This window comes from Hyperoodon ampullatus (assembly GCF_949752795.1).
Source record: "Hyperoodon ampullatus genome assembly, chromosome: 19".
Classification (NCBI taxonomy): domain Eukaryota; kingdom Metazoa; phylum Chordata; class Mammalia; order Artiodactyla; family Ziphiidae; genus Hyperoodon; species Hyperoodon ampullatus.
Genome location: NC_136932.1, coordinates 47984857 through 48011271, shown reverse-complemented (window position 1 = coordinate 48011271; position 26415 = coordinate 47984857). Strand labels below are relative to the sequence as shown.

Sequence of the window (26415 nt, the reverse complement as noted above, 5' to 3'; positions counted from 1 at the left end):
TGTTTCCTCATGGTTGGATTCAGATTTAACTTTTTGTTGTTGCTGTTCTTGTTTTCAGCAAGCATGCCACGTGTGTGATGCTGTGGGTGCCTTTCCATTGCAATGCCTTCATTTCAGATGTCCTGGGCCCTGAGGACATTTACCAGATCCTCAGACCCCCAGAGCTAGGTAGCGGGGAAGCCCAGAGAGCCGGCAGATAAAGGCCAACGCTTTGGTCTTGGCAGAGTTCACAGCCTGTGATAGCTGCCGACTGTGGGGCACTCCTGAGGGGCCCCCAAGGTCAAGGTGAAAACTTCTCCTTCCCACCAGGTGCACTGGCTGGCCAGTGGGTCACCTGCTGCTGTAGCCACTCTCTGTTGATGCAGCTGCAAGGGAAGCAAGAAGAGGGCTGGGGGGCGTGGCCATGCCAATGCAGTCCCACTGGAGGGCAGGGACAGCAGGGGGACAGGGGGACAATGATAGAGGGAACCGGAGTAAAACACAGACTGGAAAGGTGACAGACAGAGGGGACGCACACACCAGAGAAGGAGAGAAAAGCAGAGAGTCAGACACAGAAACAGAGAAAAACAGAGACTCGGACACACAGGCCCCCAGAGGAAAAAAGCACCAGCTGCCTCACTAACAACTTCCGAGCCCATTTCTGAGGCTCTCTGGCTTTGGGATTTTGGAAAGGGTAGCAAGTTTGTGTTTATCCTGGTCAGACTCAATGGGCACAAGGGTTTCTCCAAAGGGGCTGTGTGGGGTCCCTTGCTCAGACTGTACTTTTGCAAACAAAGAACTTCTCCTTGGTGTCCCAGAAGCCAGGCCCTGGGCCAGAAGTTTCCTGCTCTGGCTCAGAATGTCTCCCCTCCTTTCACGGGGCTGTCTGCAGATGGGGAAGCCTGCTTGTGACACATCTGGGGTGAAGAGGAAGAGCAGGAGAGGCGCAGAGACACATGAAAGGACCCAGAAAAAAGAAGAGCCCTAAAAATCGCCTTCCCTCTATGAGTGGGCAGCAGTCCAAAATCCCAGGAGCTGCCCAGCGCTGTGACCTTAATAACAGGCCAGAGTTTTCTCATGAGAAAAGGGACTCAGGGGCAGAGGGTGGAGGGACAGAGAGGCTGCTAGGCTCCTGGACTGAGCAAGGCAGAAAAGCGGATCTAAGTGACAGCGCTGCCAGAGCGAAACTCCTCCAGGCGTGGCTAGGGAAAGGCTCCTGGTAGAGGAACTAAGCGTGGACAGAGAGGGTTTCCTGGCAATAATGTGCACTGTCTGAACTTTTCTTTGGCAGGAAGAGAAGAAAATGGGAAGAGGGCAGTTGGGAGCCATGACCCCAGTTTCAGGGCTCCCAGCTGAACCCAAGTGAAGAAGCCCCTTTCTGCCTGCGGCCCTCAGCCAAAGGAACAAGCCGTGCATCTTACTGAGGAGGTTGAGGGGTGTCAAGGGGCGGGAGAGGACATCCCGAAAACTCTCCATCCATTCGCGCTGCTCCTTCTCGCTGGGGCAGGTGAAGATGAATCTCCGCTGCGGGGTGACGATGGTGATGCCGGCTTTCCAGCGATTCCCTCGGATGCCCTTAGGCAGGTCTTCATACACCTGGTACCCCTGCTCATCGCTCCCGAGAAATACCTGGCCCTGCTCAAAGGCGTCCTGAAAACAGAAGACACAGGTCGTCAGAGGCCACACCTGGGGCTGAGGGCCACCTGCAGGCCTGATAGCCCCCCAGGTCCATTTTAGTAAGAGGTGTGTGTGTTGGGTGGGGCTTCTGCTGGGGATTTTGGCTAGATGGGACCCAGAATTTAAAAGGCTCAAACCATAAAAGACATCACATACGGCATCTGTTTAAATGATACTTAATATTTACAGAGAGTCAACTCTGCACCATGAATTCAAGTACTTTACATGTAGTAACTCATGTGATAATGCTCACGGCAACCTCTGAGGAAGGCCGTGTTATGAAGCCTATTTTCTGGGGGAGGAAACTGAGGCACAGAATGCTGCCCAGACCGCACCCCTAAAGGTGGCAGGGCTGGAACCGGAGCCCAGACAGCCGAGTTCTAGAGCCCTCACTCCCAACTGCTACGCTCCACGGCCTCCGGTTGGAAGAGAGTCCAGGCGGGAAACACCTGTCTTAGCTACTGATACATCGGCAGCATTTTGGACACACATACAGGACTTCCTGAAGGTGAGGGGGAGCACAGCTTCATGCACAAGACTGACTTCGAGACAAGTGACGATGGAGGTGTGCCTCTGGCTGGGTTTCTCCAGCCCTGTCGCTTCCCCATGGTCCCCGACCAGCACTGACGCCACCTCCACCTGCGGGTGCACAGCGGCGGGGCCGGCAGTGGCTCTTACCAGCGGGTTCTTGTAATAGAGCAGCCTCCGCTCCTGGGGATCCAGGGCAAACCACCTTTTCTTGAAAGGCTCTCTCTGCTGCAAAAGAGGAAACCTCGTACCAGGCTCGGCCAGGCGGCGGCGGGGGTTGGGGGGAAGAGGTCAGAGGGCCAGCCCGGGCCAGGCCGAGGGAGCCGGAGGGTCCCAGCCCCGCAGTCGCACACCCCAGCGCCCCTCCCCAGGCCTAGAGCTCTGCAGGCTCCGCCCCCTGCCCCATCCCACCCCCTCCCCCAGCCCCAGCTTCGCCTTGCTGCCTCCAGGTGCTGCCTGCGTGGGTTGGCAGAAGCGTTTTCCCCCTTTCTCAGGCTGTGGACAAGAAGTCTCAGAAAAAGGAAGCTGGGGAATCAGAAGTGGCTACTGCTCAGCGCTTCTGAAAGTGCTGGCCTTGGCCGAATTCTATGCTAGGTCAGGGGAAGGAAAGCCCCTGGCCAGAACCACGGGGAGGGCGGTGCCACCAGCTGGTGAAGGAAGAGAACCTGCAACTCTTTTACAAGTTTTCCAGCTGCCTGAGGCTTCCTTTACCCTGATTGCCTAACACCTTTCACTGTCATCTTAACAAGCATCCTTAAAAACAAAACAAAACAAAACAAAACAAAAAATGCACTGTAATGCTGTCGCTTTGGGATTCTTTTTTAGGGAGCTCCTCTACCTTTCCCTTCCTCTTCCCTTTCCCTCCTCCCTTCCCTGCTTCCGCCCGTCACAACCCCCCACCATCCCCATCTTCTGACTTTGAGCCTCACCCCACCAGCATGAAGCTGGGCACCCAAGCATGGGTATATAGAGGTGTGTTCTCTCAGACTGATCACTAGTCACTGCATCACTTGAACGGTCCTGGTAGGGCCCCAGCACAGAACCCACAAGGGTTCTGGAAAGTCAAAAGCTGTCCCCCAAGGAGTCCCTTTTCAGCTATGCTTTCCCAAGAGGAGGATCAGTTAGATGGTGTTAAGAGGACGGAAGCTAATGGTGATGTTGATAAAGCGGGAGGATGCCCAATTACAGGGAGAAGCAACTGCAGCGATGCTGGACCACACTCCAGCCACCCGGTCTCCACTTGGTCCTCCCCCCCCGGAACTCACAAACATCCATTTACTTCCCCCTTCCTCCCTCCTCTCGGCCCCTGGTTCCCCATTTTCCCACCTCCCAAATTCTGCCCTACTGCCCACTGGGACAGGGGCCACGAAAGTCTCCCCGGGAGTGGAGGATATACCTTTGGACCGGTCTTTTCCATGAAGCCTTGCTTGAGGTAGTTCCTGGTGATGAGGGGCACGAGCTGGGGGAAGAAAGACACACACTGACACCCCTGCCTCACACCCAGGAACCCGAGGCTCCCCACTGAACTTGGCTCCCCCAAAAAGGGGAAGTTTGGAATGGGGAAGGATGTGTATGCATGGTTCAGGGGGTTATATTTGGTATGGATGCAACATTAACATTTCAACAGAGCCAGACAACAGCACCCCAGATGTCTGCAGAGCTTACCAGCACAGCCAAGTCTTGGTTTCAAGACTTAGTTTAAGGATTCCTTCAGCAACTCCAGGAGGAGGACACAGGCAAGGCTCTGAGGAGACCCTCCTGGTGTCAGGTGGGCATATTCTGAGGATCTACTGTGTGTCAGGCTCTGTGTAATTCTCAACCACACTGTGAGGTGGATGTTATCATCTTCGTTGTTTATATGAACAAACCAGGCCTCAGAGAAGTAGTTGTGGATTTTCTCAAAGACACGTCATTGGTAGGATGAAGAGCTTTCACATCTAGAGGCGATGGACACCATACAGACACTAGTGGTACCCCTACCACTACTCTATGATGCTAAAGTGTAAACATGGCAGAACCCTCTGATCAGGCCCTTGGCCAAGACCTGGTCATTGGTGGGCATTCTGACCCAGGGCCATAGGAGGTGATGGCAGGGTGGGCAAGTAGAGAAAGCTCTGGACTAGGAGTCAAGAGACCTGAGTTCTAGCTCCAGGTCTGACCTCAACCAGCTGTGTTACCTTGGTAAGACCTTATGCCTCTCTGGGCCTATTTCCCACTACGTAATAAGGATACTGGCCTATGTGATCTGCAGGATCCCTTCCAACTTGCCATCCTATGCTCAGAGAAGCTTCCAGGGATTGATGCTGGTCTCCTATGCTGCAGGGCGTCAAACTGGCAAGTCTAGAGTTTCAAGTGACAGCCCAGGTTTCTGAGAACACAGGGGTTCTCCAGAGCCTGAGCCCAGGGCATGGATGAAGGGGACATGACATCTGGGAATAGGAATGGGAAGTCTGAAAGGGAGAAAGTCGTGAGCTCGAAACGAAAATATCAAGGACAACACTCCCGTTTCCCTAAAACGCATTCTGTAGGCTTTAATTCCTTCATCCGGAGAGAAGACAAGTCCTGACAGCTCAGTCGTCTGAACTGGAGCCAGAGCAGGGGGAGTCTAGGCCTCGGGAAGCCAATGGAAGAAGAAGGAAAAGCACGTGGATGGGGTTCCATTCACTGTACCTTAGACACCTGGCTCACTGGACTGACGGCAGCCCTGGAGGCAGGGATTGTCCTCATGGTGACAGATGAGTAAACTGGGGCTCAGAGAGGTGAGGGGACTCATGCGTTTTCTTATCACAGAACCACAACCCCATCTGGGCTCCCCAGGTTTCTGGCATCTGGATCCCTGAGCTTGAGCCAGGCCTGGGTGGTTGCCCAGAACCTCACGTCATACGTAGACAAGGGGGGAAGAAAGATGGGGAGAGAGGTGGGCGGGGAGGAAACTGGGAGTGGATAGGGGGTAACGATGGTGGATGAGGGAGGCAAGAGGGCGTTGAGGATGTTGGCCAAAGACCAGTCTCCTCCGCAGGGTCAGCAGAGCTGGAGAGCTGTGGCCCAGGCAAATGGGGCTGGGCATCTGCACTTTGTCCTCCATCCTCTCCAGCCATCAGTCAGCACCCCCAGCGCCCTGCCCACGGAAGCAGGCAGTCACCAGCTCCGGGTGCTGACTCTGCAGACCGGGAGGGCCCTGAGCCGGGTCTGGCTGGAACTGCTCCTAGAGAATTGCCATCTCAGTGCATCACTGGGTCTGGAATGGACCCCTGTTCCAGACACTTTCCTCCCTGCAAACTTGGGCATTAAGGAACACTTAGGCTTTCAAAGGAAGGTCTAACAGTTGGGATTACGAAAGTCCCAAGGGCTTCCCTGGTGGCGCAGTGGTTGGGAGTCCGCCTGCCAATGCGGGGGGCGTGGGTTCGTGCCCCGGTCTGGGAGGATCCCGTGTGCCGCGGGGCGGCTGGGCCCGTGAGCCATGGCCGATGGGCCTGCGCTTCCGGAGCCTGTGTTCCGCAACGGGAGGGGCCGCAGTGGTGGGAGGCCCAAGTACCACAAAAAAAAAAAAAAGAAAGTCCCAAGACTGGGAGTTCCCAGGTGGTCCAGTGGTAGGGAATTTGCCTGCCAATGCAGGGAACCTGGGTTTGATCCCTGGTGGGGGAACTAAGATCCCACATGCTGCAAGGCAGCTAAGCCCGCAGGCCACAACTACTGAGCTCGTGCGCCTCAATGAGAGAGCCCATGTGCTGCAAATTACAGAGCCCATGCGCCCTGGAACCCATGCGCCACAACTAGAGAGAAAACCCGCACACCACAACTAGAAAGAAGCCTGTGCGCCACAAAAAAGAGCCCACGCACTGCACCGAAAAGATCCCTCATGCCTCAGCGAAGATCCCGAGTGCTGCATGCAACGAAGACCCGACAGAGCCAAAAAAAAAAAAAAAAAAAAAAAAGAAAAGAAAGAAAGAAAATAAATTAATTAATTAAATAAATAAATATTAAAAGGAAAAAGAAAGTCCCAGGACTAACATGGTCTCTCCACCCCTATCTCTTACAAAATCCTCCTAGAGCAGGCCTAAGACAAGGACCAGAGTACAGCACCTCAGGGTTGGAAGGACCCTGAAGATGACCCAGACCAAGCACCATCTTACAGATGTGGGAACAGATGCACAGAGAGGTGACTCAACCCGCAGTGGTCACACAAAAAGTTAGCAGCAGAACATCCACAAGAGCCTAGGCCTCCTGGCTCAGGGCAGCATCCTCCAGCCCACTATACAGCTTCCCCAACCAAGCCTGAGAGAGGTAGATGGATGCTCCAGAAGTTTGAGGACAATCAAATGAAGTTCTCAGGCTCCCCATTACCTAGGCCATGAAAGGCAGACTGTTCCTGTTAGAATGATAATGGAAAAGATCCCACTACCTTCCTTATACCAGAATATGAAAGGGTAAAGGGGGGAATGTTTGAATGTGAAGAACACCTTTGGTTATGCACTTGACCTTCCTGGGACTCAGTTTCTCATCAGTGAAATGGGAATAATCACACTCACCTAACTGCTGGTTGCAAGGGATTACTAGATAAAAGGGATTACAAGATAAAATGGGCTCAAAAGCACTTTATAAGTAGTATGTGAGGGACCATTCGTGCATTTTAGTGGGAGAAGGGGTGAGAAAGAGATGCTCAAATCCTAAGCCCCTTGACACTGTGGGTGGTAGCCATGCATCCTGAAGGGGAGAGCCTGACCCACTTTTTGGAGGCTGCCTTGCCAGGGGTGAGGCCATAACCCCCAGACTCCCCAGGAGAAAGCTTTTGGTTTCCCACTGAGGTCCCCAACCCCAAATCTCAAGGTCTTTCCTGCAAACAAACTGAGGCTGGCCTCTGAGTGTCTTCGAGGTCAGCAGACAAGAAGCAAAGGAGATGGCAGAGAGGAGATGTGGAAGTTGGGGTCCACATTTAGCTCACCTCAGGCTCCGGGAGCTCAGGAAAGGCCATTTTTAGGTATTGGAAACGGGCTGCACGGAGGGCATTGAACCAGTCCACTATCTCCTGCAAAGAAAAATACAAAGGACAGATGGACAGCCAATAAGACAGAGTAGTCGGGGAGCTGAGGCTGGATGCAAGAAGCCAGCTGGATCTTCGAGTCTGGGCACATGCACGCACCCCCAGTCCCACTCAGGGACCTGTGGGCTGGTCACAGGCATCTGGGAGGACAGTGCCAGAGCCCCGGGGCATCACCTGAGCAAGTGGGAAGCCACTGACAGGGAGATCCCCAGAGCCCTGGGAAAGGACCATGGCGAACCACATAGGAGTCATGCAGTGGCCTAGGACAGTGCTTGGCTCTTTCTAATGTGTGTATGAATCACCTGAGGATCTCGTTCAAATGCAGAGTTGGATTCAGTGGGTTTGGGGTGGGGCCTGAGATTCTGCATTCCTAACGAGCTCTCAGGTGATGGGACGCTGGTCATTGGGACACACTTTGAGAAGCAAGGGTCCTCAGATGTCAAAGACTAGCTTTCAGGTGGGGGCAGGTGCACCTGGGGATGCTCCTCCAATGCGGACGCTCATCACCTGGAGTGCAACTTAGGCGAACGCTGGCTTGGACCTTCTGTGTCCCTCTGGGAGAACGCCTCCCTCAGCAGTGTCCACCACCATCTCTCACTTTATCCAGCTGGCTCTGCCTCTGCTATGCCACTCTCCTTTCAGGCCTCCTTATGGCAGCCAGAGTGATTTTCGAATTGCACATCTAACTGAGTCTAGCTTAGAGTCCTCTCCACTACCCTCAGGAAGACAGTCTAAGTTCTTGGCCCTCTGAGCTCCTTCCATACAAAACCATTGCAGTCCCTCCCCCCATCCTAACACATGCTATTACCTTTTCCTGAAACACTGCCTCACCCAACTCTCTGCCCTCACCCCCAACACACCTTCCACCTAGAACATTCTATTCATCCTGAGGGTGAGTTCCGATGTTGTAATAGATTTCTGCTCCACCCAAGCCCTGATTCTATGAGAACTGCCCCACCCATTCTCAGCCACACACCACCCACCCACAGTTGCAGCCACGCTTGCTTCTATGACCACAGCAACTGGACAAATGCAGAGGCTGGACAGGGCTTATCAGATTCTTTCTCCCGGGAATTTGGAATTGGGGAGCTAGCTGAAAGACTTGCTCAAATAGCTGCTGTGCTGCACTTAGATGTAATACGGTGATTGAGAAATTCATTTGGATTTGGTTTCAAAGGTATGAAACATCATTACCCTTTCTCTCTTGCAGGTCAAACTTGCTGGCCCCCGTATTCCTGAGTTCGGAGTTCTCCCGTCCTGGGTGTTAAGAAACTTCTAGAGGCTCAGGCACTAAGGGAATGGGACCATCCCATGAAAGACCCACCTAGGCCTCCACTTTGGAAGGGCTCTTTGGTCACAAACTAGTGGCTCCCGGGCAAAATCCTGCATACAGGTTTGTTTGGCTCCTGAAGTTTTGTCTGTTTCAGTCCTCTATACAGGTTTTCCTGTTTGCCACAGCCTTAAGGCTGTCCACTTTACTTTTCAATTGCCCACCTGGCTCCTGTGGGTATGAGTTTGAGCATCCCCCCCCGCCATTTATGCCCATCTAAGGGAGAAGCTGGGGCATCAAAGGAAAGAGGAGACCGGCCAGAACCAGGTTGCTGGTTGCTCTACAACTGGGTCAGTGGTAGGGAGCCAAGTACCGTAATTGTCTGAGACCTTGGGCACTGCAGCAAAAGTCCTCGTAGCAGTCGCGCAGGTGGAGGGGTAGCCACTGGTATCCAGCCAGTCTGGACATGGGACTACAGCAGTGAGCCCGATGTGGACTGAAAACCAGGGATCTCCTCCATGTCTCCCACACTGCATAAGTCCCAAGATTCTGGTAAAGCCAAGGGAGGGAGCCGAGAAAGATGACTGATAATAGATTTCTTGGCAATTTGGGGAATGAGATTGTTGAATTTAGAGAAACAAACAAGTGAGACGTTACTCGCACTCCTGGTTTTATAGAACAATGTGTTCCTGTTAGGGTGTATTCTCTCTCTCTCTCTCTCTCTTAAACACACACACACACACACACACCACAGCTCCTGATTCTAATCTCTCAGGAGGCCAAGCCATACTACTGGCCCTTGAAATAAACACTCCTGTATCTTTCCTATTCATGTCCTGTTTAAGCTGGTTTGAGTGTTCTCCTTTTCAGCATATTCACACAATTCTTAAATAGATGCTCCTCCCTCTGGAAAGCCTTTTTTGACTGCCCACTTCCAGCCCACCCATCCCCCCAGACTAGGCTACTTATATGTCTCCTGTGTGTCCCTAGCACGGCCTCCAGCCCATCCTCACACAGCATCGTCAGTGCCTATTTCCCCATCTGCCTCCCTCCGGAGACTCTGAGATCCCAGAACCCCACTCATGGCGCTGCCCCGTTCACTACACACCCCAGTGCTGCGTGCATTGCCGGGAGGAGTGCGATAAGGATTTACCGAAAGAGTGAATTCATGAATGCATAAATGACACAGATGTGAAATGAGGCACGAGAGTTTGTCTTCTTCTGCAGCCGCCACAATCATGAACAAATTACAGTAGCAACTAATGTTTACAGTGCACTTCACCGTAATGAGATGCTTTCGTGTTCATGGTTCTTGATCACTCAACTCTCAAAACCCCTCTGGGAGGTGGACGTTATCAACCATAAACAAGCAGACTTCGGAAGGGAAGGAACCTGCCCTAGTGACACAGCTGGGAGTGGAAGAACCAGGGTCCCAGCTTCTGACTCCAAACCCAGCTCTGCAGACCACACCAGGAAGTCAGCCCAGAATGTGGAGGGAGCATGAAGCCTGCTGGGAGGGCGATCCATGGCCACCATCCCAGCGCTAGGGCCTTATGGGAAGATCGAGTCCCTGTATCTGGTTCCCGGTTCCTGCTGCCAAGGGTCCTTCCTCCAGCAGAGGCACTTGGGGAGGTGAAATGGGTGCAGGGCTCAGGAACCATTGGCTACGTGACTTTGAGCAAATTATTTAACATGCCCATGCCTCTGTAACACGGGGATAAACATTTCCAGGGTTGATCTGAAGATTAAGAAATGATGTATAGTGACCGCCAAGAAGAGCACCTGGCACAGAATTGAAAAAGAAACTCACAAAATGTCAGCCCCCACCTTTGCCCCTCCTCACCTCGACTTAGCATCTCTGACCCTTGCCCGGTCACATGACCCTGCTCATTTGGACCCAGCTTATTCTCTTGAACCTGTACTATTGGCCTGCTCTTCTCTGATGGAGTTGATTTCCTGGACCTTTAAGTGGCGCTTTCCCCAAACTTCAGTGCGCATAAGGATCACCTGGGGATCCTGTTAAACTGCAGCTTCTAATTCAGTAGGTCCAGGGTGGGCCCGAGACTCTAGTTCTAAGAAGCTCGCAGGTGATGGCTAACGCTGTTGGTGTCGGACCAAACGCTGAGAAGCAAGGCCGTGGAGTGCGCCGCTGCCCAAGCTTTGATCCATTCCTCCTCCCATATTTGGAATCTCCGGCCCCACCTGATTTGCCATCCCTGGGCATAGTCCCTTCTACTAAGTGGATGCCCCTTGACGGCTGTGCATCATCCAGACACACCCCTGGTACCCACCAGGTTGCTCTCCCTGATCTCGCTCTGCTTTACTTGTACCTCTGTCTCCAACTAGAGAGTGACAATAGGAAATTCCCTGGCATTCCAGTGGTTAGGACTCAGTGCTTTCACTGCCGTGGGCCCTGGTTGGGGAACTAAGATCCCACAAGCCACGTGGTGTGGCCAAAAAAAAAAAAAAAGTGACAATAGGTTAAGGTGAACAGCAGCAGCAGATCTCAGGAGGCTGCTGCGCAAGGGGGTCAGCGAGCTGGAGGCTCTCACCTTCCCACTCTCGTGATACACAAACAGGTTCCTGACGTGGCCCTCCTTTCGGTAGGTGATCTGCAGCCCATGGGGGTTCCCTATCTTCTCTGTCTGGAAGGTGGCATTCAAGTCCTTGATGCTGATGACAGCTTTGGGCTCTTTACCCTAAAAGAGAGGAAGCAGATACTTAAGATGCTGACAGTCAGCAGGGTGACTTCTCATCACGTTCACCAGGGAGACTTAACTGCAAACAGATGACCCGTATGGAACTCTGCATGGGTTTTAAATGTTCTTGCTCTCATAGCAAGATGTACAGATATTCTACAGCTGTCCTGTATTCAGCCATCCCACTTTTCCTGCTTAATCAGATTGGCCTCTCTGAGCTGAAAGGGGGCTTGGAAAGACCTTAACTTAGAACTTTTCAAAATTTTTAGCCACAGAACTTTTTCTGAAACGAATCAACAGGAATTCCCTGGAGGTCCAGTGGTTAAGACTTGGTGCTCCCACTGCAAGGGGCACGGGTTTGATCCCTGGTTGGGGAACTAAGATCCCGCATGCCATGTAGCCAAAAAAAAAAAAGAATTTGAAACAAATATCCATGGAAGGCAAACAAATAAAATAGATAAAACAAACAGATAAAAGCAGGTGTGGGGGCCTCAGGGCACGCCCTCCCACCCTCCCACCCTCCCACCCTCCACTCTGTTCTCAGGGTCTAAACACAATTGGGGCACTCACTGATGCTAAGAAGGCAAAGGGAAAACAAGTGCTTCCTTTCATAACTGATAAGAGAGGAAAATGATACCAACACTCTAGTCCCATAATAGCTGTTACCCACATGCAGCTATTAAAATTAAAACTAAATAAAATTAAGACTTTAGTTCCTTAGACACACGTAGTCCCATTTCAAGTGCTCAGTGGCCACCTGTGGCTAGTGGCTAGGGTACTGGACAGGTGCAAACATGGAAAATTTCCATCACTGAAGAAAGTTCTAGTGGACAGTCTTCTCTAGAGGGAAATTTGGTCATATTTACTAAAATGTTGAGTGTTTTGCTTTGACCCACAATTTCACGTCTAAGAATCTATCCGAGGAAGTAATTGCATTACTATGCAAACATGTATGTCAAAAGATGTTTACTGCCATGTTGCTTATAACAGTAAAAAAAAAAAAAGAATAAATTATTGAAATGTCCATCAATGATAATGGGTTAAATAAATAAATCATGGCATATCCACACAATAAAATATCACAGAATTTTTTAAAGGAAAATTTAAATCAATATTACTAATATGAAACAATGTCCATGATATCCATGCATGAGAAATACCAAGTCCCAGAACTGGATGTATAGTAGGAACCTATTAATGCAAAAATTATATACACATATATATGCATATAGTATATATATAATGTACATAAACTATATGTATATACTATATGTTTATTTGCACATACATAAGAAGTATGGACAGATTTACACCAACACTCTTCACAATGGTTTTCTTGAAAGATTAATGGACGACTTTCCTTTTAAAACATTTAGTATGAAAAATACTAAAAATACAAAAAAAGTGTATTTAATTTTGTCAATATTGTTCCCAAAAAGGAAATTTGTTTAAAAAATACGACATTACTAATAAAGCCAAAATCTCTTTAATTACTACTTACCCTGTCCCTTTCCCTTCCTCCACTCCCCACAGTCAATCACTGTCATGAGTTTGATGTTCATCTTTCTAGTTCACTTTTTACACTTTTATACACACATACACATACCCATGAACAATACATAGTGTTGTTTTATGTGGCTTTAATTTACATAAATGGCATCACATTATATGGATCATTCTACAACTTGCTTTTTTTTTTTTTTTTTGCGGTATGTGGGCCTCTCACTGTTGCGGCCTCTCCCGTTGCGGGGCACAGGCTCTGGACGTGCAGGCTCAATGGCCATGGCTCAAGGGCCCAGCCGTTCCGCGGCATGTGGGATCTTCCCGGACCAGGGCACGAACCCGTGTCCCCTGCATCGGCAGGCGGACTCTCAACCACTGCGCCACCAGGGAAGCCCTCTACAATTTGCTTTTGTCACTCAACATTTTATCTCTGTCCATGTTGAGATATACCAATCTTCTTGGCTCTTGTAAATGACTACACCAAAAGTTATCAATCTATGTTCCTGTTGACAGATACTGAGATTGTTTCTGATTTTTTGCTGCTGTCAGCTTGTATCCCTGGTATACCTCTGTGAGAGTGTCTCTAGGTCACGATTAGGAATGGAATTGCTAGCTCACAAGTGTGTACATCTTTGACTTACTGAAAACTGCCAAATTATTTAGCTAATGGCTCTCCACAGTGGTTGCACCAATGTACATACTGGAAGTAAATTTCCATCAATAACATAGAAGATTTCCCCTTTCCCCATATCCTCACCAACACTCAACACTGCCAGTTTTTTTTTTTTTAACATTTTTGCCAATATGAAGGGTTTGAAATGGAATCTCATTGTTAAGTTCTCTTATTCAGCTTAATTGAGGTATAATTTATAAGTAATAAATGGAAATCGCTTTAAGAGTACAGTTTTTTGACAAGCGTATATACCCATGTAACCACCACCACAATCAAGATCTAGAACATCACTATTACCCTAAAAGAGTTCCTTTTGCTCCTTTGCATCAATCCCCACCCCACCCCAATCCCAATCACTTATCTGCTTTCTACTGGTATAGTTTTGTCTGTTCTGAAATTGCATATAAATGGAATTATACAGTACATATTCCTGTATAAGTCTTCTTTGGCTCAGAATAATATTTTTTAGATTGATCCACATTGCTGCACTTATTAGTAGCTTGTCCCTTTTTATTGCTGGGTAATATTCCATTCTATGGATATACTACAATTTTTTAATTCATTCATTTGTGGATGAACATTTGGGTACCTTCCAGGTTTTGGCTATTACAAACAAAACTTCTGTGAACAAGATTTGTGGACAAATTTTGTTGTGGACATATGTTTTTGTAAATACCTAGGAGTGGAAAAGCTGGGTTATGTGGTTAAGTGTACATTTAACTTTATTAGAAATTGCCAAATTGTTTTCCAAAGAGGTTGTATCATTTTATGTCCCACCAGCAATGAGCGTTCCAGTTTCTCCATATCCTTGTCAACACTTGGTGTTGTCAACCTTTTTAATTTTAACCATTCTGGTGGATACATAGTATATCTCATTGTGATTTTAATTTTCATTTCCTTGACTGCCAGAGAGATTGGGCTTCTTTTCCTGTATTTATCAGGCATTTTGGTTTCCTTTTCTGTGAACTACCAAACCATTCCTTTGCCTCTTCTGCCAATGGATTGTTTTTTTCTTCTTGATTTTTAGGGTTTTAAAAAAATGTGACCTGGGTATTAATATTTTGCTATGTTGAAATATCTTCTGAGTTTTGCTTTCTTTAAACTTCACTTTTTTGTATTATCCAAAATTTTCACATAAAAATGAGTTACCTTTATAATTTAAAACTTTTCCATTTGGGTAAAGAAATAAAAAAAGAACAAAGGCAACTTGTTCTATTTTTAGACTGCTTTAGACCGAACAGGCTTAGGACTGAGAAAGAGATCAACTTTTTCCAACCAAGGATGAGACTCACATCCTAACTCACAACAGCTACTGGGGTTTGGTGGCTGCTCCTAACTCTGTAGCAGCACTTTTTCTTCCTGCCTTTTGTACTTGCAATATTTTTCAGTGATTTAAACTGAAGACTGAGAAGAAGTCCCCACTCTCTCTTGGAGGGTTAATACTCTTCATCCCCCATCATTTTTCATCTGGCCCCAGACTGAGGCCACACTGGACAGATCTTCTGGCATTGCTCTGGTCCATCCAGGAAAGCAACAGGGGACATAAATAGCAATTTCTGCATGTAGGAAATGGAGTAAGATGAAGGCTAAAGTGCTCAGAGCTTGTCCTTCTCTTACTTTCTTGGCCATTCCTTCACATTCTCTTTGCTGGAAACTTCTTATCTTTCCTCTAAATATTGGAATATCCCAGGGCTCAGTGTGATAGATAATCTCCAAAGATGGGCCTCTCCAATTCCTTCCCTTCTAGTTTGCACATGCCACTCTACCCATAAAGAGGTGGAATCTATAACCCCTCCTCTTGAATTGGAGCTAGTTGCATGACTTGCTTTGACCAACAGAAGGCAGTTCCTGGCCTAACCTTTGAGAGGCCTGGCAGCATTCTCATTTGCTCGGGGAAAGCCGGCCGCCATGCTGCAACAAAGCTTGAGCTGGACTCCTGAATGAGGAACAATCACAGAGAACGCACAAGAAGGATGCCAAAGCACCTGACATGTGAGTGAAGGCTTCCTGGGTCTCCTAGCGCAGCCCAACCACTCCGCTGATGCCACATGGAGTACACTGGAGCAGCCACTGCCTGCTCAAATTCCTGACCCATGCTGTGAGACACGATAGACTGATGTTTTGAGCCACTAAGTTTTAGGGTGGTGTGTCACTCAGCAACAAATAACTAAAATACTCAGTCCTCCGACATCTTTTCTCATCCACCCCCACCCCCTGCTTAGGTGACTCCAGCCAGTCCGGTTGCTAAACCAGTTTACATGCTGATGACTCCAGCTCCAAACTCTCCCCAAATCTCTAGACTCAGAACTTCTGAGAACTTCTTTCTCAGTCTCTATTTGTATGACTAATAAGCATCTCAAACGGGAAAGGAACTCTTGATCATCCCCGTAGGGAGCTAAGTCTTTGCCATCTCAGCAAATGACAAATCTAGACTTCTAGTTGCATAAGGCAAAAATCTGGGAATCATTCCTGATTCTGCTGACTTTCACACTCCGTGTCCAATCCTTCAGTAGATCCCATTGGCTCTATTTCCAAAATACACGTAGAATCTGACCACTTCTAACCAGCTCCATTATCCTGATCTAACCCATTATTCCTCGCTTGGATTATTGCAATAGCTTCCTAATTGGCTTCTCTGCTTCCACCCTCGCCTCCCCACTGCTCCATTCTCGCCTCCCCACCCCACCCCACTCCATTCTCGCCCCAGTAGCAGCCAGAGTGCCCCTTTCCAAAAGTTTTAGTCAAAGCAGATCACTTCTGTGCTCAAAATCCTCCTGTGGCTTCCCAATAGCAGAGTAAAATCCAAAAGTCTAAATGTTTTGTAAAAATATTCTGTGATAGGGCTTCCCTGGTGGCGCAGTGGTTGGGAGTCCGCCTGCCGATGCAGGGGACGCGGGTTCGTGCCCCGGTCCGGGAAGATCCCACATGCCGCGGAGCGGCTGGGCCCGTGAGCCATGGCCGCTGAGCCTGCGCGTCGGGAGCCTGTGCTCCGCAGTGGGAGAGACCACAACAGTGAGAGGCCCGCCTACCGCAAAAAAAAAAAAAAAAAAAAAAAAAAAATATTCTGTGATAAACCATAGTGGAAAAGAATATTAAAAAAAGAATGTAAATGTTTTGTAAATCATATATCCCATAAGGGTCTTGTGTATAGAATATGTAAAGAACTATTACAGGCTCCCCTGGTGGCGCAGTGGTTAAGAACCTGCCTGCCAATTCAGGGGACAGGGGTTCGAGCCTTGGGCAGGGAAGATCCCACATGCCGCGGAGCAACTAAGCCCCTGTGCCCATGAGCCACAATTACGGAAGCCCGTGTGCCTAGAGCCCGTGCTCCATAACAAGAGAAGCCACTGCAATGAGAAGCCCGCGTACCGCAACGAAGAGTAGCCCCCGCTCGCTGCAACTACAGAAAGCCCGTGTGCAGCAACGAAGACCCAACACCGCCAAAAATAAATAAGTAAATAAACAAAAATTTTAAAAAAAGACCACATATTGTATGATTCCATTTGTATGAAATGTCCAGAATATGCAAATCTATAGAGTTAGAAAGTAGATCAGTGGTAGCCTAGGGCTGGGGGAGGGGAGGGGAGTGGAGAACTAGAGCTAACACATGTGGGGTTTCATTTCAGGGTAATGAAAACGTTCTAAAATTGATTGTGGTTAGAGTTGCACAACTCCATGAATATATTGAAAGCTATTAATTATACACTGTAAATGGGTGAATCCAATGGTGTGTGAATTTATATTTCAATAAAGCTGTTTCCAAAGAAAAATCCCAAGTCTTCCTATGGCCTCTGAAGTCTTCCACTGTGTGAGCTCATCTCGCCCCATTTTCTTCTTGCTCACTCTGCACCAGGCACTCTGGCCTCCTTCATGTCCTCTAGACTCACCGAATACATTCCCAGCTCAAGCCAGGGCTACGGCTCATGGTTGGGCAGTTTGTGCACTGAACAAAAAGCCCCCAGCTGAAGGTACAAGTGAGAACTGCCATCCAGGCTTCTGCTTGCCTAGACAGGGACCAGGGCTGCACCCTCTCAGAGGGGTCGCCTTTTCTAATCAGCACACATGACCATGCTCAGGGCTTCTGTACATACTGTTCCCTCTACTTCTACCCTTTGCCCACAAATCCACATAACTCATGTTTATTCAGTTCTCTGCTCAAAAGTCATCAGAGAGGCCTCCCCTGACCATCTGTGGTAGCACCTCCCTCTACCCCATGCTCTAACTCTTCACCCTCTTTTATTTTACTTCATATAACTTATTGCCACTGGATAGATTATGTATTGATGTATGTTTTGGTTACACCTGTCTCCATCCACTAGAATGGAAGCCCCAGGAGAACAGGAACTTCGTTCAGTTTATTGCTGTATCCCCAGTTCCTGGAATAAGGTCTAGCGTAGTAGGTGCTCAATAAATATTTCTTAAGTACATAAATAAATGAAGTAAAAATCAAGTGATCATCAAAGGCTTAATCATGGACCAGTCTAAGCCCATTCTAGGTGAAGAGAAGGTGTGGTTTTTAGTGGACTGGATGGATTGTATAACAGGGAAAAGTAGCAGCGTGTGGTACCTAAGTCTCAGTGGCTGAGCTCATACATGAGACCAGGCGCTATTGATCAAAATGTAGACCTGGGACTTCCCTGGTGGCGCAGTGGATAAGAATCCGCCTGCCGGTGCAGGGGACACAGGTTCGAGCCCTGGTCTGGGAAGACCACACATGCCGTGGAGCAACTAAGCCCATGCACCGCAACTACTGAGCCTGCACTCTACAGCCCACAAGCCACAACTACTGAAGTTCACATGCCACAACTACTGAAGCCCACGTGCCACAACTACTGAAGCCCACGCATCTAGAGCCCGTGCTCCGCAACAAGAGAAGCCACCACAGTGAGAAGCCCGCGCACCTCAACGAAGTGTAGCCCCCCTTCACCGCAACTAGAGAAAGCCTGCGTGCAGCAACAAAGACCCAACGCAGCCAAAAATAAAATAAATAAATAAAAATGTAGACCTGAGTGGGGTGAGAGCCAGCGCTGGGGAGGAGTAAGAGAAGACTTACCTCTTCTTTAGTGTAGTACTTCAGGAGGCCTTCTCTTGCCAGGAGGACAAACCTCCTTTTCAGGAACTGTGCGTTGTCCCTTCCCCGCTTCCATAGGAACCCTTCTCGGTTACCTTCCACCAAGGATGAGAAATAGTGAACACTCACGGCTTCAAGACAAACAAGCAACGCATGAACCCCGTACCGTATGGTCTCAGGGGTGGAATGAACCTCTCACCTGCTGCTAAAATGTCTAGGATCTAATTTAGCTATTTCAGCTGCAGGACATGGGGGTCCTGTCTGGGGCCAAATTTGCAATGTTGTATGATTTCAGTTGGGCTACCCTCAACTTTCTTCCTTGGCTGTTTCCTAAGAAGACATAGTAAACTCTAAGTAGGCTAAATCCTAAGAAACTGGATTGATTCTGAAGGAGGCCCAACTTCACGCTGACATCAGCCTAATGAAACTCTCCAGAGCGTGGGAATAATGAGTGACCTCTGGGCTCCTGCTGGTAGATGAATACTCTGTGCTCCTGGCCACCAGCAGAGCTGAGCACTGGCTGCCTCTGGTCCTCAAAGAGCAGTTTTGTATACTTTGCTCTCTGGGTCAGTGTCAGCTTGGACTCAGAGTAGCAGGGCAGAAACTGCCACAGGTTCAGGGCCACCGACGAGGTTGTGCCCTGCACAAAGGCGGGAAGGGAGGTGAAATCCAGTCCATGCACCTTCCCAAGGCTTGTGCCACACCAGGGGTTACATTAGCCAGAAGCAGGGTGTCTTATTTCTTCCTGGTCTGCCCGGTGGGTGAGTCATTTTGCAATTTATACTGAAGACCCTATACACCCTGTGGCCCTGCAAGGACCTGAGACGAATGTGTTTCTTGGCCAGTCAGACCATAAAACCCCACCAGCCGATGTGTTGCTATTTCAGAGACCGAGGAACCCACAACTTGGCCTCTGGGGCCAGAGCAAGGAGGGCAGGTGTATCTCTGCTGACCTTGTTCCTAATACTCAGGCACTTTGTTTTCTAGAACTCATCAGGACTAGCCCTCAAAAGGTGATGAAAATAACTTTACCTGGGGGTGAGATTGTTTTCCCCTCAGCCATAAATTCCTGTCTTTCATACTTTGCTCGAATCCATTGTTCCTTTAAGACCCTAAAAAGAAAGAATCTTTAGTCAGCTGTGTCTGATGCATCCTCTTCCCATGGCAACTTTCTGAGACCCCGCAGCTGAGGATGGGAGCATTACAGCAGCTGCCTGGCTGCCTGCTCAGGCTAGCCAGGTATTCTCTGCCTGGGTACTAATAACATTTGGGACCAGGTAATTCTTAGTGGTGGAGGGATGTCTCGTGCTTTGTAGGATGTTTAGCAGTATCTCTGCTCATCCTCCACCTCCTCGATGCCAGTGGCACCCCCTCCCCAGTTGTGACACCCCAAAATATCTTCAGACATTGCCAGTGTCTCCCCAGGGGGAAATATCTCCCCCAGTGAGCTATATGCACACCACTATACTATTCCAACCTCAGCCTCAGCCCTCTAGGTCAATGAGACAGATAACAGCTCCCCTGGACGATCTACTCTGCCACATCCCACTGCATGTTCATGAGCTTAAGCCAGGAGAGTCCAAGAGCCTCTTCCTGTGGCCCAGCCATGAGATCTGAGCATGCTACACTGGACAGAGCAGTGGTCTTAGGGTCTGACCACCTGGGACCTGGTTCCACTCTACCATTTATCCACTGTGTGACCAAGGGCAAGTTACTTAACTCCTCTGAACCTGGGGAGTATGCCAATAATATTATACCTCCCTACCCCTGAGGGTTGTTGAGAGGTTTAAGTGCATACAAAGTGGCTTGTACTGTGCAGAGCACATAGTAGGTGCTTAGGTGGGGCCTAAGCAGCTGCTTTGGAGCAACACTGAGCTCAGGTGGGACAGCTAAGGTGGGACTCCGTAGAAAGTATAATAGCTGAAACACATTTGTTCTGCTAAAATACTGGCAGCTTCTTAATCAAGTTAGTTATCACCTGTAGGCTATGAGAACATCAAGTCAAAGGGACAGATCCTAAAGAAAATGCCCCATTTCACAGCTGTGGAAACTGAGTCCCAGAGGGGGCAAATGACAACCCAAGCTATGAAGGTGGAGAGGGGCTTTCATCAGGTCTGTGTGCTCTCCGTGACAGCACCAAATGTTTTCCTGGCTCCACCTGCCGGGCATGTCTGTAGAAGAGACCACCACACAGGAGATGGCGTAGTGGTGGTTGCGGGGGGGCGGGGGACCAGGAAATCACCCACTCACATGCAGTCGTTGGCCTGGGGGATATAGTAGAAAGCAGGGACTCTGGCTTCATACTTGGCCTTCACTCGGAGGTTCCCATTGTGGGTCATAAACTGCAAGACAACAGCAACTTGGGGTAATGTTAGAACTTGAAAAAACGTGAACTGAAACCACGGTCTACCCTGAAGGCCACTGTTCTCACTGGCTCCTGGGCTGAGTCAGGAGACACTCCTCCCGGAGGAGTTTGACACATTTCCCCTCCTCCCCGCCACCCCACCCAGCTTGGTCATCTGTGCTGCTGGGAAGCCCCAACCTGGAGCAATGAGGTGCTGTAACAACCATGCTTCACACAGGCAGAGCACTTGACAGCTCTCCTGCATTAGTTCATTCGATCCGCTCAACCACTGTAATATTACCATCCCCGTTTTAGAGGTGAGGACACTGAGGCTCAGAGAGGTTAGGTGACTTACCCAAGGTGACACAGCTAGTCAGTGGAGAGCTGGGCTTTGAACCCAGACCTGTCTAACTCCAAAGCTCATGTTCTTTCTCCCACCCCCTCCACAGATGGCCAGGACCACCAGCAGCAGTCCCTGCAAGTCTGCAGGAGACAGATGGAGCTGGAGGATGGAAGAAGTTCAGTGCTCGCCCCATAGAGTATGTAGGTCAGGAAGATCACTGGGGGCCTCTGGCACCCAAGAGACCCAGAGGCAGATGTGCCAGGGGTGGCCCTGGCCAACAGCACTCAGTAACAGCAGTGGCATATCTGGGGTGAGGGCATGTGTGGAAAAAACATCGGGTTTTTAATCCATGTCCCTTGGGCAGTGTGAACCCTATTCTCCCCTTCCCCAGTGGCCACTTGGCTGTGTTCCAGGATTTGCATGGGCTTTGGATCTCAACAGAGCAGGGTTCGCATCCCAGCTGCACCATTTATTCACTGAGTGACGCCTGGGCAATACTTAAGCCCCTGAGCTTCAGGGATCTCACCGTGAAGATGAAGAAGATATAACCGGGGAGTGATAAGGTATAAAGAAACGACCCTCGGGTTTAGGTGCTGGTTTCCAGTCTTTCTCCTGCACTAGAATGTAAGCTCCATGTGAGCAGAGACTTTATCTTGTTCACTGCTCTCTCCTATACCCAGCATATGTAGGCTTACAGTAACGTGTGGAATGTATGAGTAAAGTATCTAGCCCAGTGGTCTAGCCCAGTGCATGGCACAGATGGGTACTCAGTAAACATGGGTCTGCTTCCCCAGTAGTCCCGGAAATCCTCAGCTAGCCAGCCCAGTTTAGTACTGCCTGCTCTCTGAAGGTTTTCTGGCCAGAATGGTGTTATCTGGGCTGCAGGTGTCCTCCATCTTTGTAGGTCAGGAGAAAAAAAGTGGTCCCCTCCCTGGCTAGGGGCACTGGAGGAGGACTATGAACCATGAATCCGGATACTTCTGTTATAGTCCAGGATTTCAGTGAATGAGAACAGCAGCTGTTAATTGACTATTTACTTTGTACCTGCTTTGAGCCTGCATTTAATCCTTACAGCAGCCCTATGAAGGGGTAGTGGTATCTTTATAATACAGATGTGGAAAAGATTCACAACTAGCGTTAAATAGCAGGCTCAGGGCCTCATAGCTAGTAAGTAAGCAAGTGATGGAGCTAGGATTTGAACTCAGGGCCTCGTCTAAGGCAAGTCTAATTGGCTCCTTATTGCCCCTCTCGTGGCCTCAGTTTCCCTCCCTGTAGAATGGGAGCGCCCTGCCCACTGCCTCCACCCCAGTTCTGCTGTTCCAATGCTCTCCACCTGTGCCCCTTGCTACCTCCACAATACTGTCGTCCCAGAAGTCAAGTCTCACAGATTTCACTTTGCTGATGTCTGGGAAGTTGCGGTGGACTCCGGAGCAGTTCAGACAGATGAAGATGCCCAGCTTGTAAGAGGCCCAGTCGGGATCTGCGGGGCAAGAGGACAGGAGGGGAGCTGGGTGAAGAAACCAGGGTTGGGCAGGGGGCGCCGGGAGAGGCAGGGCTTGGCAGTTAGCCTGGGGAGGTGTCCAGCTCAGCCCATGTCTTCTCTCTTAGCCTCCCCGCCTTGGATGAACTAAGATCAGCATGAAACCCTCTGATCAGCCCACTGGCCCTGGCGCGGCGGCGGCCAGGATGAAGATCTTGCAAGGAGTCCCGAGGAGGATGGGGGCGAGAGGCTGAGGCGGGCGCGATGTGGAAGTGTCAGGACTCCGAGGAACCTAGAGGAGAGCGCGGAGGGAGGGACCGGCACCGAGGCGCCTGGCTGGGGAGCTGCGGGTGGGGAAGTCGGAGTCAGGGACGCTCGGGGTCCACAGGGTCGGAGTGCTGTGGAGCAGGAACGTGGGAGGACCCTGGGGACGTCCGGGGCGGGTTGGGAAGGGGCACTGGACCATCAGGGCAGAACTGGGTCCGGGGTCTGGGATCCCTGGTGTGTAGGATGTTTGGATCCGAGGGTGTGGGAAGTGGCTGGGTCCGGAACGAAGACGTCAAGGACCGTGGTTCGGGTGGGCAGGGTGTCTGGCAGGGGAGGTGAGTAGAATGGTCAGGGCACCCGGGGCCGGGATCTAGTGTCGAGGTCCAGAGTGGGGAGAACAGGCGGCCCGGCCAGGTTCGAGTGGGAGCGGTACCGGCCGAGGAGAGGGCTGCCGGGGCCCCGGGTCCGAAGGTGATATAAGGGTCACGCGCGGATCCAGCGGGAGTCCTGGACCGGCCCGGACCTGAAGGGAGGGGAGGGGGCCGGCGGGCCGGGGGCCGGTCCCACGTTCCGGACTGCACGCGCCGCCGCGCCCTTACCCGCCGCCCCGCAGTCGGCGCAGTGCGCGTTGCCAGTGCCCGCCGCCCGCAGCAGCTCCAGCAGCCGCTTCTTGTTGCGCTCGCGGTCGCCCATGGCCGGCCCCGCGGGCTCAGCAGGGCTCAGTCCGGCCGCCCCCCGGCCTGCTGCCGCCCATGGTCAGCGCCTTCGTCCGCAGGTGGAGCGGGACGCAAACCCGGCGCCTCTAGCCCGCCCGCGCCGCCTGTCCCGCCCCGCAGGACGTTAAGCCCCGCCCCTCCTGGACTTTCTGTCCCGCCCCCGGCGCGTCCTGTTTGCGGGCTGCGTTCCTCTTTAAGGCGCACGCCCGCCCGGCAGGGACCCAGTGCAGGGCTTGGAGTCGGTCACCCTGGACCGAGGTCAAATCCTGGCCCGCCACTGGCTAGCGTTGTGACTGTGGACAACCTAGTCAACCTCTCTGGGCCTCAGTTTACACCTCTGTAAAAAGAGGAATAAGGGCATATGTCCTTGGCAAATTAAAAAGGATCTAACTTCTGTTAAAGCGTTCTCCTGATGTATTATAGATCCTACATCTACTCAGAGACTTAGAGACATTCAAATGCCACCTCCTCAGGAAGCCCTCCTTGATCCCTAGCCTGGAGTAATCTCTCCAGCTTCTGGTCTTGCTAGAATACGAACCGTTATTGGATCCATTTCGCCCTTTGGCCCTGAGCATTTTCTACCGATCTTGCCTTACAGTTATTTATATATTTATGTTAATTCCTTCTCCCCTCCCCACACACACATGCGCACACTAGATACTTTGATGTCAGAAGAGTTACTTCTGTATCCCACACAGCTCCTAGAAAAAGCACCTGCACATTTTTAGAAGTCTAATACATAGTCGCATGACGGTGTTCCCCAGGAAGTGTGGCTTCACCAAGAGGGACACCGCTGGGCATTTCTATCTGTGAAGTTCCATCACCGTGAGGTGTGGGCAGGGCTTAGGTGGTCTTGAATCTGGGCATTTCGTGAATGCCCCTCCCCCATCTCTGTCCCTCTTTGACACCATCCTCAGTGATCCACAGACTCCCGGTAAGGCACACGCTGTGCACACTTGCCATCCCCTCTGTAGGCAAATATCTGTCATATGCATAAGGCTTAATGCACATCATCTTAGGTTTCCATTCTGGTGGGTTGCAGCTGATCTGCCAGCATCCCCAATTCAACACACGTGCATATACACATGCGAACACGTAGGGCAGCATGGTGTAATGGAATGAATTCAGAAATCCAGACTTTGAATCTTGGCTTCATCACTCACCAGCTGTGTGGTCCTGGGCAAGTTCCTTCACTTCTCTGAGCCTTGGACACCTCATCTGTAAAACGAGGGTCGAGAGATCACCTAATAGGGTCATTGAGATGAGCCAGTACATGGCACACAAAGCCCTCAAAACACAGTGGCTCCCTTGCTTCCCCTGCCCCTGTGGTCAGCTCATGGGATCATCCATTGGAATGCTCTGTGTCATTTCCCATCTTCCCCAGGGTGGAGGAGGTCAAGCCTCCAGGCCCTGGGGGAAGGGGACATTACCAAGAGTAAGCAGCCAGGAGGGTCTTGACTGTGGGGGTGAGGCCTAGCCTAGGAATCTCTCCAGAGGGACCAAGGAGAGAGCCTGGAGAGGGGTCAGAGGGCATGGAGTTATTTACCAAACAGGCCGAAAGATGATTCATTTCCGCTGCTTTAGATGAAAAAAGGGACAGAAATAAATCTCCCAGGAGGAATCTGGGAAAGGCAACCTAAGGGATGAAGGCAAGGCGAGGGGGGAAGTGGGGGACGAAGAGGGGACAGGCAAAGGACATCATTTCTCCGCAGCCAGGGCAGAACAGTGATGTTGGGGAGCTTCTTGGGTGCCTCTGTCCCGCTGAGCTGCTCTCTTTGCACCTTGAGATTCAGCGTCCCCTCCCTGGAGGTCCCACAAAAGCCAACCCAAGGGAAAATATATCATCTCCTTCATGGCGAGAAGCAAGAGATTGAGAGGTTCCTTTAGTTTCTTCTCTTCCCGTCCTATTTCTGGAAGTTTCCATTTAACAGAATTTCAAGGGACTTCCCTGGCGGTCCGGTGGTTAAAACTCTGCACTTCCACTGCAGGGGGCATGGGTTCGATCCCTGGTTGGAGAACTATGATCCAACATGCCGCGGTGTGGCCAAAAAAATAAATAACTAAAACTAAAAACAAAACAAACAAACAAAAACACCAGAATCTCAAGCCTCAAGGTTTGCCAAAAACAAACAAAAGAAACAAAAAGAAACAAAAAGCGGTACTGTTAAACTTTGTTGGTGATGGGTTTCTTTTTTTTTTTAATTTATTTATTATTTTATTTTTGGCTGCGTTGGGTCTTCGTTGCTGCACGCAGGCTTTCTCTACTTGCAGTGAGCGGGGGCACCTCTTCGTTGCGGTGCTTGGGCTTCTCATTGCGGTGACTTCTATTGCTGCGGCACACAGGCTCTAGGCGCGCGGGCTTCAGTAGTTGCGGCACACGGGCTCAGTAGTTGTGGCTCGCGGGCTCTAGAGCTCAGGCTCAGTAGTTGTGGCGCACGGGCTTAGTTGCTCCGCGGCATGTGGGATCTTCCTGGACCAGGGCTCGAACCCATGACTCCTCCATTGGCAGGGGGATTCTTAACCACTGAGTTACCAGGGAAGTCCCCATGGTGATGGGTTTCTTTCTTTCCTTCTTTCTTTCTTTGGGGAGAGGGGAGAGAGAGAGGGATAATGCTAATTAACAAGTATTGAGTGTTTTTACAGAGACTTTCACACCATTTGATCACACTTGGTTTCCATGACAGCCCTCTGAGAGCAGCCTGTTATCCTCATGGAGGATGAGAGGTTAAGGTACCCTAAGTCATAGCCAAAGCAAAGGTGGGAACAGGGGCCTACATCCAGGTCTCCTACTGTGGTGTCTGGCAAACCCCACAGGACAAGGCTG

The 26415-nt window shown here is 50.3% G+C and overlaps 1 protein-coding gene across 3 annotated transcripts; it reads right to left on the bottom strand.

Moving 5' to 3' along the window:
- Window positions 1-330: 330 nt before the first annotated feature.
- ADAP2 (ArfGAP with dual PH domains 2) lies at window positions 331-23568 on the bottom strand (the record flags this gene model as incomplete). 3 transcript variants are annotated; one of them, XM_079724736.1, is made up of 11 exons in its annotated part: window positions 331-365; window positions 1401-1629; window positions 2335-2412; window positions 3581-3643; window positions 7127-7210; window positions 11048-11194; window positions 18424-18536; window positions 19474-19553; window positions 20692-20801; window positions 22478-22608; window positions 23475-23568. In XM_079724736.1, 11 exons carry the CDS (start codon window positions 23566-23568, stop codon window positions 331-333), a joined length of 1164 nt encoding a protein of 387 aa, XP_079580862.1. The 3 variants fall into 3 exon arrangements, with proteins under 3 accessions (XP_079580862.1, XP_079580863.1, XP_079580864.1); XM_079724737.1 differs by having other exon boundaries at window positions 20692-20783; XM_079724738.1 differs by having other exon boundaries at window positions 2335-2409; window positions 20692-20783.
- Between the last annotated feature and the right edge of the window lie 2847 nt (window positions 23569-26415).